General features: G+C 42.4%; 1 protein-coding gene across 1 annotated transcript; it reads right to left on the bottom strand.

The window, feature by feature from the left end:
- Window positions 1-9,964: 9,964 nt before the first annotated feature.
- LOC129826249 (transcription cofactor vestigial-like protein 4) lies at window positions 9,965-16,197 on the bottom strand. The gene is made up of 5 exons (XM_055886776.1): window positions 14,226-16,197; window positions 12,514-12,637; window positions 12,177-12,402; window positions 11,545-11,632; window positions 9,965-11,433 (listed from the first exon to the last, which is right to left on the bottom strand). The coding sequence occupies exons 1-5, from the start codon at window positions 14,290-14,292 to the stop codon at window positions 11,123-11,125; spliced, it is 816 nt and encodes a 271-aa protein (XP_055742751.1). The 5' UTR covers window positions 14,293-16,197; the 3' UTR covers window positions 9,965-11,122.
- Window positions 16,198-16,233: the final 36 nt, after the last annotated feature.

Genomic DNA, 16,233 nt, shown 5'->3' with positions numbered 1-16,233 from the left:
GCCACGTCTTGCTCTTAATTGTAATCAGAGGGCTGATATTTTTTATTTTATTTTATTTCACCTTTATTTAACCAGGTAGGCTAGTTGAGAACAAGTTCTCATTTGCAACTGCGACCTGGCCAAGATAAAGCATAGCAGTGTGAACAGACAACAACACAGAGTTACACATGGAGTAAACAATAAACAAGTCAATAACATGGTAGAAAAAAGAGAATCTATATACAATGTGTGCAAAAGGCATGAGGTAGGCAATAAATCGAGTAATTACAATTTAGCAGATTAACACTGGAGTGATAAATCATCAGATGATCATGTGCAAGAAGAGATACTGGTGTGCAAAAGAGCAGAAAAGTAAATAAATAAAAGCAGTATGGGGGGTGAGGTAGGTAAATTGGGTGGGTAGTTTACAGATGGACTATGTACAGCTGCAGCGATCGGTTAGCTGCTCGGATAGCAGATTTTTAAAGTTGTCGAGGGAGATAAAAGTCTCCAACTTCAGAGATTTTTGCAATTCGTTCCAGTCGCAGGCAGCAGAGAACTGGAAGGAAAGGCGTCCAAATGAGGTTTTGGCTTTAGGGATGATCAGTGAGATACACCTGCTGGAGCGCGTGCTACGGGTGGGTGTAGCCATCGTGACCAGTGAACTGAGATAAGGCGGCACTTTACCTAGCATAGCCTTGTAGATGACCTGGAGCCAGTGGGTCTGACGACGAACATGTAGCGAGGGCCAGCCGACTAGGGCATACAGGTCGCAGTGGTGGGTCGTATAAGGTGCTTTAGTAACAAAACGGATGGCACTGTGATAAACTGCATCCAGTTTGCTGAGTAGAGTATTGGAAGCTATTTTGTAGATGACATCGCCGAAGTCGAGGATCGGTAGGATAGTCAGTTTTACTAGGGTAAGTTTGGCGGCGTGAGTGAAGGAGGCTTTGTTGCGGAATAGAAAGCCGACTCTAGATTTGATTTTGGATTGGAGATGTTTGATATGAGTCTGGAAGGAGAGTTTGCAGTCTAGCCAGACACCTAGGTACTTATAGATGTCCACATATTCTAGGTCGGAACCGTCCAGGGTGGTGATGCTAGTCGGGCGTGCGGGTGCAGGCAGCGAACGGTTGAAAAGCATGCATTTGGTTTTACTAGCGTTTAAGAGCAGTTGGAGGCCACGGAAGGAGTGTTGTATGGCATTGAAGCTCGTTTGGAGGTTAGATAGCACAGTGTCCAAGGAAGGGCCGGAAGTGTACAGAATGGTGTCGTCTGCATAGAGGTGGATCAGGGAATCGCCCGCAGCAAGAGCAACATCATTGATGTATACAGAGAAAAGAGTCGGCCCGAGAATTGAACCCTGTGGTACCCCCATAGAGACTGCCAGAGGACCGGACAACATGCCCTCCGATTTGACACACTGAACTCTGTCTGCAAAGTAGTTGGTGAACCAGGCAAGGCAGTCATTAGAAAAACCGAGGCTACTGAGTCTGCCGATAAGAATATGGTGATTGACAGAGTCGAAAGCCTTGGCCAGGTCGATGAAGACGGCTGCACAGTAATGTCTTTTATCGATGGCGGTTATGACATCGTTTAGTACCTTGAGCGTGGCTGAGGTGCACCCGTGACCGGCTCGGAAACCGGATTGCACAGCGGAGAAGGTACGGTGGGATTCGAGATGGTCAGTGATCTGTTTGTTGACTTGGCTTTCGAAGACCTTAGCTAGGCAGGGCAGGATGGATATAGGTCTGTAACAGTTTGGGTCCAGGGTGTCTCCCCCTTTGAAGAGGGGGATGACCGCGGCAGCTTTCCAATCCTTGGGGATCTCAGATGATACGAAGGAGAGGTTGAACAGGCTGGTAATAGGGGGTGCGACAATGGCGGCGGACAGTTTCAGAAATAGGGGGTCCAGATTGTCAAGCCCAGCTGATTTGTATGGGTCCAGGTTTTCCAGCTCTTTCAGAACATCTGCTATCTGGATATGGGTAAAGGAGAAGCTGGGGAGGCTTGGGCGAGTAGCAGCGGGGGGGGAGGGGCTGTTGGCCAAGGTTGGAGTCGCCAGGAGGAAGGCATGGCCAGCCATTGAGAAATGTTTGTTGAAGTTTTCGATTATCATGGACTTATCAGTGGTGACCGTGTTACCTAGCCTCAGTGAAGTGGGCAGCTGGGAGGAGGTGCTCTTGTTTTCCATGGACTTTACAGTATCCCAGAACTTTTTGGAGTTAGAGCTACAGGATGCAAATTTCTGCTTGAAAAAGCTGGCCTTTGCTTTCCTGACTGACTGCGTGTATTGGTTCCTGACTTCCCTGAACAGTTGCATATCGCGGGGGCTCTTCGATGCTATTGCAGTTCGCCACAGGATGTTTTTGTGCTGGTCGAGGGCAGTCAGGTCTGGAGTGAACCAAGGGCTATATCTGTTCTTGGTTCTGCATTTTTTGAACGGAGCATGCTTGTCTAATATGGTGAGGAAGTAACTTTTAAAGAATGACCAGGCATCCTCAACTGACGGGATGAGGTCAATATCCTTCCAGGGTACCCGGGCCAGGTCGATTAGAAAGGCCTGCTCGCAGAAGTGTTTTAGGGAGCGTTTGACAGTGATGAGGGGTGGTCGTTTGGCCGCGGACCCGTGGCGGATACAGGCAATGAGGCAGTGATCGCTGAGATCTTGATTGAAGACAGCAGAGGTGTATTTGGAGGGCAAGTTGGTCAGGATAATGTCTATTAGGGTGCCCATGTTTACGGATTTAGGGTTGTACCTGGTGGGTTCCTTGATGATTTGTGTGAGATTGAGGGCATCAAGCTTAGATTGTAGGACTGCCGGGGTGTTAAGCATATCCCAGTTTAGGTCACCTAACAGAACAAACTCTGAAGCTAGATGGGGAGCGATCAATTCACAGATGGTGTCCAGGGCACAGCTGGGAGCTGAGGGGGGTCGGTAGCAGGCGGCAACAGTGAGAGACTTATTTCTGGAGAGATTCATTTTTAAAATTAGAAGTTCGAACTGTTTGGGCATAGACCTGGAAAGTATGACAGAACTTTGCAGGCTATCTCTGCAGTAGATTGCAACTCCTCCCCCTTTGGCAGTTCTATCTTGACGGAAAGTGTTATAGTTGGGTATGGAAATCTCAGAATTTTTGGTGGCCTTCCTAAGCCAGGATTCGGACACGGCGAGGACATCAGGGTTGGCAGAGTGTGCTAAAGCGGTGAGTAAGGCAAACTTAGGGAGGAGGCTTCTGATGTTGACATGCATGAGGCCAAGGCTTTTTCGATCACAGAAGTCAACAAATGAGGGTGACTGGGGACATGCAGGGCCTGGGTTTACCTCCACATCACCCGAGGAACAGAGGAGTAGTAGGATGAGGGTGCGGCTAAAGGCTATCAAAACTGGTCGCCTAGAGCGTTGGGGACAAGGAATAAAAGGAGCAGATTTATGGGCGTGGTAGAATAGATTCTGGGCATAATGTGCAGACCAGGGTATGGTGGGGCACGGGTACAGCGGAGGCAAGCCCAGGCACTGGGTGATGATAAGAGAGGTTGTATCTCTGGACATGCTGGTCTCAATGGGTGAGGTCACCGCATGTGTGGGGGGTGGGACAAAGGAGGTATCAGAGGTACGGAGAGTGGAACTACGGGGTCCATTGCAAACCAAAACAATGATAACTAGCCTGAACAACAGTATGCAAGGCATATTGATATTTGAGGGAGACATGCAATAAGGCGTAAAGTGATTGCAGGTCTTGATTGGGGGAGCTAGCTAAAACAACAGGTGATATAACAGCAGCTAGTCAGCTAACACAGCAACAGTAGGTAAAAATGGCGACGGCTAGGCAGAGAGGGTCGGATTAACTACACACAGATCCTGAGTTAAAGCACAGAGCCGACAGATAAAACACAAATAAACGGAATGGAGTACCGTGAATTAATGGACAGTCAAGCAGGCATCAGCTATGTAGCCAAGTGATCATAGTGTCCAGGGGGCAGCCGTAGATGGAGCAGTGAGGCCTCCACTAAACTAGCCCGCGGCGTTTAAAGTTAGTAGCCCGGGGGGAGGTCTGCTCAGATGGAGGGGGTCTGCTCAGACGGAGGCCGGTTGAGGGCACAGCGGATGGGCTATTCGTCTGCAGACCAGACGTGGTCGTGTCGACAGAGAATCCAAGCCGGATGGCGATGGCGAAAGAGAGGTTGTCTGTTCAGATAGCAGCCGATATGCTCAAGACAGCTAACGATTAGCGTGCCGCAGTTAGCATATGGGCGTTCAGGTTACGTCGCGATGGAGGGGCCAGTTGAATAACTCCCTCGGGCAGATAACGTCGGTATCCCAGTCGTGAAGGCCCGGTGGGGCTCCGCATCGGCAGTAAACGGGTCCAGATAGGTGATTGTAGCCCAGGAGTGGCTGATGGAACTCTTCAGCTGGCTAGCTCCGGGATAATTGGTGTTTGCTCCGGAATTGATGTTAGCCAATAGTCACTCGGATAGCAGCTGGTTAGCTGCAAGATCCAGGTGTAAATGTCCAGAGCTTGCGGTAAAAATCCGGGGATATGGAGAGAAAAAAGGTCTGGTATGCTCTGGTCTGAGTCGCGTTGTACAAAACTGGCAATAGTTTTCCGAGCTAAAGGATAGCTGATGAGCGCTAGCTGTGGTTAGCTGAACTACTAACGTTAGCTTGTGAGCTGGCTAACTTCTGGCTAGCTTCTGTTGTTGATTTCGGATACGAGGTGAATAATACCTTTGAGGAAAAAAAACAGATCCGCACCACATTTGGTGAGGTGGGTTGCAGGAGAGTGTTTTGAAGTTGAGTTTTTAAGAAGAAAAAAATATATATAAAAAGAAATGCGAAGAAAAATAAATAAAATATATATACACGGGACAGGACGAGGACAAAGGACATCTGACTGCTACGCCATCTTGGATATAAATACTATGCATGCCAGTCTCTCTTGTCTAAGAGTTGAGGCGAGACTGACTGCATCATTTCTTCTTTTTATAAGAAACAAATCCCAAATTGTTAGCATAGTCAACTTACACACAGCTCTGACACACCTTCTTATCCAACCAGACATGCCACCAGGGGTCTTTTCACAATCCCCAAATCCAGAAAAAATTCCGGAAAGCGTACAGTATTATATAGAGTCCTAATTGCATGGAACTTCCTTCCATCTCGTATTGCTCAAATAAACAGCAAACCTGGTTTCAAAAAACAGATAAAGCAACACCTCGAGGCACAACGCCTCTCCCCTATTTGACCTAGATAGTTTGTGTGTATGCATTGATATGTAGGCTACGTGTGCCTTTAAAATGTTTTGTATGTAGTTCTGTCTTTGAGCTGTTCTTGTCTATTGATGTTCTGTATTATGTCATTCTGTATTATGTTTCATGTTTTGTGTGGACCCCAGGAAGAGTAGCTACTGCTTTTGCAACAGCTAATTGGGATCCAAATCAATTTTTAAAAATAGAATAAAATGCACCACAGGCACAAACAGCTGGACACATGTTCACATGCACACATGCATACACACACTCGCAGAAAGCATACAGAAAGAAACCAGATGAAAATGATTATGAACCTTCCAGTCCCAGTTCTTGTTAAGCCCCATTGTTAACGATCTGTGAAATGGATTTAGTGCTTGGGAATTAAATCCTAACTGGTATGGCTAAAATAGCCCATTGAAGAGACGCCCCTTGGTGATATGTTAAAGCACAGTGTGTGTGTGTGTGTGTGTGTGTGTGTGTGTGTGTGTGTGTGTGTGTGTGTGTGTGTGTGTGTGTGTGTGTGTGTGTGTGTGTGTGTGTGTGTGTGTGTGTGTGTGTGGGGGGTGGGGGGGGGGGGGGGTTTATCCTGTAGTTAGTAACCAAGATCACATTTATACAATCACTTTGATTATATAGTCAACACGTAACCCCTTTCTATTGGCCTTGTTTCAGATATTTCTACACAATTTACCTTCAAGTCCTCTAGATGGCAATAATATCTCTGTACATGTTTATTAAGTCCTGGAAAGGCAGCATTTTGTTGGAACAGGGTTGAGTGAGTTAGTTTCAATTTCAGCAATTTCCAGTTCGAGAATCAGTTAAGAAACTTGCTGCCATCAGTTCTCAGAATATGCACTCCATCAATTTCTTCAGAGTCAAAGCAGATATGATTCTTGTCAGATTATTGATGAGTACTTTTGCATTGCATTGTTATTCAAATCAAATCAAATCAAATTTTATTTGTCAAAAGCGCTGAATACAACAGGTGAAATGCTTACTTAAAAGCCCTTAACCGACGATGCAGTTTAAAGAAAATACCTAAAAATTAAAAGTAAAAAAAAAGTAATCGATAAGAAAAACAAATAATTAAAGAGCAGTAGTAAATAACAATAGCAGGGCTATATACAGGGGGTATCGGTACAGAGTCAATGTGTCATCAATGTGCGGGGGTACCGGATTCGAGGTAATTGAGATAATTATGTACATGCAGGTTGGGTTGTTAAAGTGGCTATGCATAGATGGGTGGGGGGGTGCAAATAGTCTGGGTAGCCATTTGATTAGCTGTCTTATGGCTTGGGGGTAGACGCTGTTTAGAAGCCACTTATTATATGGTATTGTCACAAATACCGTTTTGTAGATGCCCTCACATTGCAACCCATTCTGAAATGCAGAAAATATGGTAATTTAAGAGTGATTCTCTTTTTCATTAATAAATTATTTGTTTATAGTACAGATGAATTCAACAAAGCCATAGCGTATATCACATCTATACGGTCTTTACAGTGGTCCGGCCTAGAATTCAAGAGGGAAAATCAACTTTTGCCCGTTTTATTGATTTTCAGAAGGCTTACGATTGGGTGAATACAGACCTCCTTGCTTTTAGACGAATTAAAATGGGAATTGATGGTAGATTCTATGATGCTATCAAGCTCTTTATCAGGCTCCAGTTGCCTGTGTTCAGGTCAATGGCCTCAGGACTGGCTGGTTTCCAACCCCTTACTATGTAAAGCAGGGGAGCATACTCTCACCCACTTTATTTACACTATATGTTAATGATATAGCCCTACAAATCAAACATGCTAAACTTGGTGTTGAAGTTGAGGATATATTCCTTGGCATTTTTTTGGGCATCTGATAGTTCTCCTTGCTGAGACATAAGATGACCTCCAAAACACACTGAGTGAACAAAACATTAGGAACACCTTCCTAATATTGAATTGCATCCCCTTTAGCCCTCAGAACAGACTCAATTCGTCGGGGCATGGACTACAAGGTTTCAAAAGCATTCTACAGGGATGCTGGCTTATGTTTACTCCAATTCTCCCCACAGTTGTGTCAAGTTGGCTGGATGTCCTTTGGGTGGTGGACCATTCTTGATACACATGGAAAACTGTTGAGCATGAAAAACCCAGCAGTGTTGCAGTTCTTAACACGCTCAAACTGGTGCGCCTGGCACCTACTACCATACCCTGTTCAAGCTTACTTAAAACTTTTGTCTTGCCCGTTCACCTTTAGAATGGCACACATACACAATCCATGTCTCAATTGTCTCAAGGCTTAAAAATCCTTCTTTAACCTGTCTCCTCCCTTTCATCTACATAGACTGAAGTGGATTTAACAGGTAACATCAATAAGGGATCAAAGCTTTCACCTTGATTCACCTGGTCAGTCTATGTCATGGAAAGTTGTTTTGTACACTCAGTGTATTTTCATTTAAATATTGTTAATTTATGGTGTACTAAATGGAGATTAGTGATAAATCAAGATAAGACCCAGGTTGTTCATTTCAGAAAGAAGGGTTGTGTAGAGAAGTACACACAACTTTTATTTTGGTACAACCCTATTATTCTACACTGGGCTTTATAAATACTTTGGCTTCACTCTGGATGAACACATGACTTTTGAAGGTGGCATTAGATCACTAGAATATTCTGCAGGTAGAGCCTTGGGGTCAGTGTTAAAGAAAATTAAAGTGTGTAAGGACCTTGGTTAGTGTGCTTATTCTCAGCTGTATAAATCCTGTGTGTGTCCAGTGATGGACTATGCTGCTGGGGTATGGGGATCCAAAGTACGTACTAATTGTAACAATGTTCAAATCACAGCAATCCAATGCTTTCTTGGTGTGCATAAACTGACTCCGAACCTAGCCATCTGTGGAGATATAGGTTGGGAACCGTGTGTGGTTAGACAAAAGTGTCAAATGGTACATCTATGGAATAGACTGATAAATATACTAGAACACAGAATCACAAAAAAGTGCTTGACTGGGACCTTACTCATAACAATCCATGGGCTAGAGAATCTGTTTTTGTGAAACTGATTTGCAGCATATTTATATATTTATTTTTATTTATATATATATATATATATATACTTTATTTAACTAGGCAAGTCAGTTAATAACTAATTATTATTTACAATGACGGTCTACACCAGCCAAACCTGGACGACGCTGGGTCAATTGTGCGCCGCCCTATGGGACTCCCAATCACAGCCGGTTGTGATAGAGCCTGGATTCGAACCAGGGTGTCTGTAGTGATGCCTCTAGCACTGAGATGCAGTGCCTAAGTCTGCTGTACCACAAATTACCATGTGGTGTTAACCAAATCAGGTACAAGCTTTTTCTGATCTACAAGGAAAAAGGGGCAGCTGATATTTGGTTTAAACTTAAACTTAGAACGTATACTCTTCTCAAAGAGAACTAAAGCCCTGAACTATACGTAAATCTGAATGTAACAAAAGCCCAAAAGTTAGTTTGTGTCCAGCTAAGATCCGGCCCGCTCCCTGTGACACTACAGACAGGTAGATTCAACAGAATCCCTGAAGAGGAAAATGTTTGTGTATTGTGTGATCTTCTGCGAAATAGAAAGTGAAGTTTGTTTTCTTTTCAGAAAGGGAGTTTTTGATATTGCACAATTTATTTTCAAAGCATGTGGGAGAAGGAGAAGTGTATTGTTTGTGTAAAGTGACAAGGTGAAAACTATACTTTTTTTATGAGTGCTAATTATTCATTTAATTGTTAAATGCATTTACTTTGTTCAATGTAAAAAATGTGTTTAGTGTTTTGTGTACACAGACTTGATATCGTGTCTTATAAGCCCGTATGGGCTGGGCACCAATTGTTGTACAACAGAAATAAAATCAATCTATAGTGTATTTCTTTAGTGACACATTTTTACTGAAACCAAACCTGCAGGATCTATAGTCTATTCTGTCAATAGTGGTTAACTTACACATTCAGTTTTTTCAGTTTACAGCTCTGTACATGTAGGTATAAAACTGCAAAGACACGTTGCTATAGAGTTCAAAGTCTTCATTTCTGGAAAATGTTTCAGAGTATCATATCATTACACTTGTTTGACAAGATAGAACATGCAAATAAGCAACTGAAAAGCATGATCAGTTCTGAAGCCAGGGCCTACATTAGACCTGCCCATCCTACCCCTATCCCTCCCTCCCTTCCCTTGCCAAACAGGATCTGTAGGATCTTTCAGAATAATTTTCTCAGGAGACAGGAATGTTTGAGTACAAGCCCTGCTGCCTGCTGGAACATGCTCCTGACATTCCCTAAAACTCCCAGAAAAAAGGATGATGTACTGAGGATGATGTATTCACCTTTCCTTTAGTTTTAAACCCAGGAGGGATAGGGATTCAAACCCCCCTGAACACTGCCATGACTAATTCACCAAAAGCTAAATAAACATTCCCCTTTCCCTAAAGAATCAAGTGCTGAATGCCATAAGGCCGCCATCTTGTGACCTGGTGTACGTGCATAGTATATTAGCCCAAACGCACAGCCCAGACACACAGTGACTCACCACTGAAATGAAGCCGTCTGGAACGCAACCTTGAATGGCTGCAGGATACATGAGGCTCTGACTTCTTTACTCAGATGTGGAAGTGACACACAACCAACCTCTCTGACCGTGTCTTCTTTAGAAGTAAGGTCATGAAGGATATCTGTTTTTGCGATTGTATTGTCTTCTACCAAATCAGTCTGGTGTAAGTCAGTGGTATTTTATTAAAAACTTATGTACAACAATTACAATCATAGACTCAAGGAAGGTAATGATAATGAACTGAATGAGTGTACAAAACATTAGGATCTTTCCATATAGACTGACCAGGTGAATCAAGGTGAAAGCTTTGATCCCTTATTGATGTCACCTGTTAAAGCCACTTCAAATCAGTGTTGATGAAGGGGACGAGACAGGTTAAAGAATGATTTTTAAGACTTGAGACAGTTGTAACATGGATGGTGTATGTGTGCCATTCAGAGGATGAATGGGCAAGACAAAAGATTTAAGTGCCTTTGAACGGGGTATGGTAGTAGGTCCCAAGTGCGCCGACAAAGAGAGACTGTGGGTGCAATTCAATATTAGGAAGGTGTTCCTCATGTTTTGTACACGCATTTCAACCGTTTTCTAAGCATTACATTTTTTTTTAACAAGTACATAACGTATAAATTGCACAAACATTTTTTTATGAAATCTCCAGGTTTATTTTTTATACAATAATAAGGTTAGCTTAAGTTTTAATTCATAAAGCTAATGGAATAACTTGCAATATCCCAACACAAATAGGTTTTTCCTTTTGAGATGTCCATAGTTTATACAAAAACGTGAAGTTACTGTATTGAACAGATTTGGTGAATGTGTTAGCACTATATACAGTAGATAATTTATTAGACTGAAAATAGGATCCAGGTTCGTTAAAAAACATATAGTATAAATACAGTATCACGAAAGTAGTGGCATCTTCACCGAATGAAATGAAATATGGCACATTTAATGAAATATAATGGCACATTTCTTTTCTCCAACTATCATCCCACATCACCATCTATTCAGAGATAGATATGCTATTGAAAAGGCTGGGATAGGCTGGGACAGAAATTGAGAAATAAGACATCACTGCAACATTTGCTTGTCCCCTGAAATTGAAATAACTTCCCTTTCCACTGGCAGGGAATAGACTCATGGAGATGCACTCAATGGTTCAACCATATAGAGTAGCTTAGTATTCCTACATTCCTGTTCTCGAGTCTACACTTTCACCAACGTTATCTCCTTGGTGCTCTTATTCCTTGAAAAGCATGGATCTGCCGCTGTATCGCATTAAATACTATGTCTCAAAGTTCACTCTTTCTCCAGGAAAGCTCTCTGTAGTTTTATTTGACTGACCAGAAGGTGGAGGTGGGAGTGGTGGTACTTGGAGACTCTTTGGGAGCTTGGTTTGGGCTGTGGCCGTAGCTGGGGGAGTGAGTGACACTTGGGCTGCTGGGTGGAGAGGATGTAGACGAGGAGCATGAGGAGGATTTTGATTTGATCTGAAACCACTTTTCTCCCAAGGCCTTGGCAAAATGGTCATCCACAGAGACGCTGATGGAGAGCTGGCGGGAGCTGGCCATTTGGTAGTCCATCCCCAGGCTTCTCTTGAAATGTTCCTCCACAACATGGTCATAGCTGTGCTTAGATAACACTATAGTGGAAAGAATACAACAAAGGTCAGGCATAATTCTTAACAAGTCTGCAATATAACAGCAGCATGGTAGCACTAGTTTTGATGAGTTAAAAGGAGTATGAGACTGACCTGTGGAGGAGTGGCTACTGCTGCCGACCTCAGATCTGCAGGTGGGCTTTCTTGTGGAGGACACACAGGTGATCACAGAAGGACGCATCTGAAAGAGGCAAAATCATTGGTACATTTCACAACGGTATATGACTCTGTACAGAACAATGTAGCTGAAATGCTCATTCCCCCCAAAACAATAGGATTAACATGTCAATGTAAACATGAAACGTTTCACCATCACTAACTCTTTGTCGAGGGTTCAGTTTGATTTGGAAACAAAATGCATTTGGTTATGGGATGGGACCTGAAAGCTGTTCACCCTCATCAGGGTGGCACAAACAGGCCAGAGAGAGCTGTCTGTTTGCTCTTGTTGATGACCTTCCTCCTACCATTGCTCACATTTTATTCCCAAATCAGGCTGGATTGGATATCATGGACAAACAGAGTCCCATAAAGTCTCTTGGGAATAGAATGTGCCTGAGAGTTTAGACTCCCTACAGAGATCTCAGAGATATGTAGGCTCTAACTGCCTAGGGCTACACTGAGAGATTACAAAGGCACATACAATATGACTGACACAAACAAGAAATCCCATCCTTCAAGTTGTTAGCACCTGGACTGACTATTATAATTGTTCCTCTTGAAATTACCTGATTGATGGCTGTAGTGCTTTTGGTTTTCTCTTCTGTCCTCTCAGGCTGTTTCCTTGGTTTCTTAATTAGGTCCAGTGGCTCATCGATAGGTGGTGTGGGATACACATGGCAGGGCAGATGACCTGTGGGGCTGGGGGTTGGGCTCCAGGAGGATGTGGGACTCTGGGGAACACTAAACACAGTTGGCCTTCTCATGTTGCTCCTGCTTTGTGCACTTTCTCGCCTGAAACACAAAACCACACATTGAAACATGGAATCACACACTGGACATGGAGTTATGAAACCAGTGGTTGTCAATGATGATGTTATAAAGTCATGGGGAGGTTTTACAAACCTTTCTTCCAATGTTAGACCACACTCAAAGCTGTGCTTGCGCTTGACCGGATGCACTTGGGGCACTCGAACTCTCTCATTGGCCATATGCCTGAATCTATCTTCACTTCTTTGGTTGGGCTGACCTACAAGAGGAAAGATCAAGCACAAGTAAAGCTCAAGGTTACTATTTGAAATAATATACAGTATCAATATTGGTTGATATATTGGCACAGATAATGATGACTTACACCTAACTGTAACTGACTGAAAAGACGTTAGGTGTGGCAATGAGTAAATAGGTGACTGGTTGTTTTGGTCTGTGGCACTGTGACATATGGTTCATCACCTGTATGAGTGGTTCGTGGGAAAGCTTTCATGCCACCGTTAATTGTAAACTCCGTTAAGCTGTTGAACTAGACCAACCAGATTGGTGAGTATTACAGGGAGTATTACAACTCTTTCCAGCTGATTCAATGTGAACGGTAAATGTTGTTTTTCTACATACAGTGATGATGACACCCATCTCATTTACATATCTATGAGAGAAAGATTAGTTTCTACTCAAAATGTGATTTGAACTGGACAAACTTAACACTTTAGTTGCTAATGCCTTGATTGAAGTATCACTTCTTACTAAAAGAGAACTAAATGTCTCACAACTGTCATTACAATACACACATCACACAGAAGCATTCTCCTTATTGTGAGAAACTAACTGAAACACATCAGCAGCTGCTAACATCCTTTGTGTTACTGACAGAGAGATCGATGTGAAGCTTACCAATAAATTACACTGGTATTTGTATTTTGTAAAGCTAACACCAGCCCTCTTCATACCTCGCATCATGTTGTTTCTTTCAAGCTAAATTCAAATCAGTGTTATCAATATGCCAAAAGAAATCAACCACATTAGCAAGCAATGCTCTACTACCACATTGAGATGCAATGCTGAATGATTAGGTCATGTTATTACATGATTGGTCCCCCTAACCTCAAATACTCTCCCAATCCACAATCCTCAATCCAATCCACATCCCAAACAGTACTGTCCCTCAATCGCAACCTCTCACCTATGACCTCCCCTTCTGTCCTTTGGACAGCAGTGTCACAGTGGAGGCCTGTGGAAGGGGACTGGGGGAAAACCACACCTTGCCTGACTTTCTGATGCCTGAGGCGTGGTTATTTGTTTCCCATGCAGGAGTAGAGGTACAAGAGGGCAGTATCTTCAGAGCATCTCCATCTGCCACAGTTATTCTCAGCATCTGACCTAAACTCCTCTGAAATAATGCTTGAGTGCCATGACACATTTTAGGAAGTTGAAACTGCACCAAAGTTTATACAGTGAGGTATCATTATCACACTCGTCTACATTATCTATAACTCAGACTGTAAAAGTGAACATTTGTCTTGGTTTCTTGAATGGCCTAAAATTGTTTTAGAATGGATTACAGATGTTTGTGTGTTTATACAACTCAAACCATCAGCTAAAATGGCTTCATTGACATTCACGACGACTTAGTAAAAGTTATTTTATAATGGCCATAAACATTTGCATTTCTAAAAACATTGTGAACTAATTACTAACTAATAACAATATAACAACTGTGTCATCATACATGATAACAATGCAATATGCAGCTGTGAAGACTGCTATTTAAAGCAGCACAGATCACCGCAACACAATTATATTTTGTGAAACAATAGTATAAGAAAATAAATAAGAAATATTACCTTCCAAGATGTAGACTTTGAAACCACTGCTCATCCGAGTTATGTATTGGAAATTTGCAACAGCCATGGCTCCTTAATTGTCTTTGTCTGTGAATAAAGCCAACTATAGAGGACCACCTTGTCTGTTCGAGCTTAGAGGACACAATGAGCCTAAGTTCTGGTTGGTAATGGAAAGGCAATGAGATGCTTGGCTAGAGCTTGCCCAGGTAACGTATCAGAAGGCTGTACAGAGCTGCAGTGTCTTTCAGGAAAATGTATTCCTGCATTGTCATTGGTTGATCCGATCACAACCTCCCCCATTTTAGATGTTTTTGTTATTGTTGCAGGAAGTGTGTGATCACAGGTAGGTACCTCAGAGAAGGAAAATAATGGTAAATTGTTCTATGACTGTCCCTGCACCACCCAACCAAGCATCTACTTCACTCATCCAGAAGACTAGCTATTTCAGGAATAAACAGGATTGTAGTATAGATTAACCAACACACAAGTTAATTTAACAGAGACTCTCCCCTCTCTGGAAGTCAGCACCTGTCCTCAGCCCCTCCCTCGCTCTTAATCTACAATCTCACCAAACTGCATTTTTTCGAGTGCTTAGCCCACTGGTGCTCCAATCATTCCACTGACCTGCCCATACACGCACACAGCTGTACTGTGAGCCAGCCTCACCATTAATCCAAAGGCTTTTGTTGATGGCCAGACAAAGGCTCCTAAGTCCTGGAAATGCTACTGCCCTGAGAAACAATCTTGCCTGAGCATGCTGAAGAGTCTGGACACAAATGAGCACACTCAACACTCAGGACCTGACACATATAAAGTCACTTAAAAATAAATAAATAAAACTTTTAAATTCTCTCTTTAAAAATGAGAACATTTAGAATTTGTATTGATTGATATGCCTTTGAATGGGGGGACTCATTCAGTTGATTACATTTTGTTATAGCCTACATTTTATATTCCTTTTGTACCTTGATTAAAGGATGTAATAACTCATTGAAATATCTTATTGGGTTTATATGTTGTAAGAATGCATTCTGGAGTTATAGGTATATTCTGTCTCAATGTCTTTTGTGGTGATGAACGTATGTGAAAGCACACAACAAATATGGAGACTACTCGTGTCAGGATATGATTGGTGCTGCTTTGAAGCAAGTCAAGCTCAACAGTGACCCCATGAGGAATAGACTGGAATTTCAAACATTTTATTCATAGGATTTTGTTAATTATAATGTATATATACTTCAAGAAATACTGTGTGCAGAGTAAAACTGACATTCCTTCATGATCACCAATGTTATACATGAATTACATTACATTTGGTTTTATCAACATTCAATAGAATAGGATTAATTTTAATAGGACATAGAATGGTCCTGCATTTTCAGACTATTTAGTGATGTTTTCTTTCCTGCAGTCATTGTCTCATTGCTTTGTTTTATGGGAATATTTCCTGCCATAATGTCAACCAATCAACATGCAAAAGAGGCGTAACTTCATGTAGTGTGGATAATAGAAACAGCATTGTGAGCAGTTCCCACTCAGCAAACATTTACTGGGTTCTATGGGCTAGTAGACCAACTGGTTTCTATTAGTGTTTTGGGTGAGTAGGCTAATTGAGAGTAACACGAACAGGAGAGCTTTGCTGGACCTGTATTCATATAACATGAACCCACCAGTAAGAAATTCAACCAGTGAGTGAACTCAGTAATGGAATCAGTGATGGTGCCGTCCAGGGTTCTGAACTGGCAACAATTTAACTCAAAGAAGTCATATTCTCTCTAACAATCACTCGTTGCTGTCTATAAATTCGCAGCCTATGATAAAGCATCACAAAACTCTCTAAAATCAATTACTTTCGTTTAATACCAAAATGTAACCAGATGGCTCAACATATCGCTATTGTTACCGCTTTATTCACTTTTTTCATTAATCTCGAGCATAGACAACATATGGCGCATTTCCTGTATAGATTGTTTTACCAGATCACAATTATTCATTTCCTACACTGTCT

The sequence above is a fragment of the Salvelinus fontinalis genome, chromosome 28, assembly GCF_029448725.1.
Source record: "Salvelinus fontinalis isolate EN_2023a chromosome 28, ASM2944872v1, whole genome shotgun sequence".
Classification (NCBI taxonomy): domain Eukaryota; kingdom Metazoa; phylum Chordata; class Actinopteri; order Salmoniformes; family Salmonidae; genus Salvelinus; species Salvelinus fontinalis.
This window is presented reverse-complemented; position numbering and strand designations above follow the sequence as displayed.

Bases quoted from the DNA above. Each gene is read 5' to 3' on its own strand.
- LOC129826249 (XM_055886776.1), bottom strand. From the start codon at position 14,292: ATGGCTGTTGCAAATTTCCAATACATAACTCGGATGAGCAGTGGTTTC. The intron at 12,638-14,225 runs GTAATATTTCTT...TTCCTCTTGTAG, and splicing joins CAAAGTCTACATCTTGGAAG to GTCAGCCCAACCAAAGAAGT. The intron at 11,434-11,544 runs GTCAGTCTCATA...TTTCCACTATAG, and splicing joins CAGTAGCCACTCCTCCACAG to TGTTATCTAAGCACAGCTAT.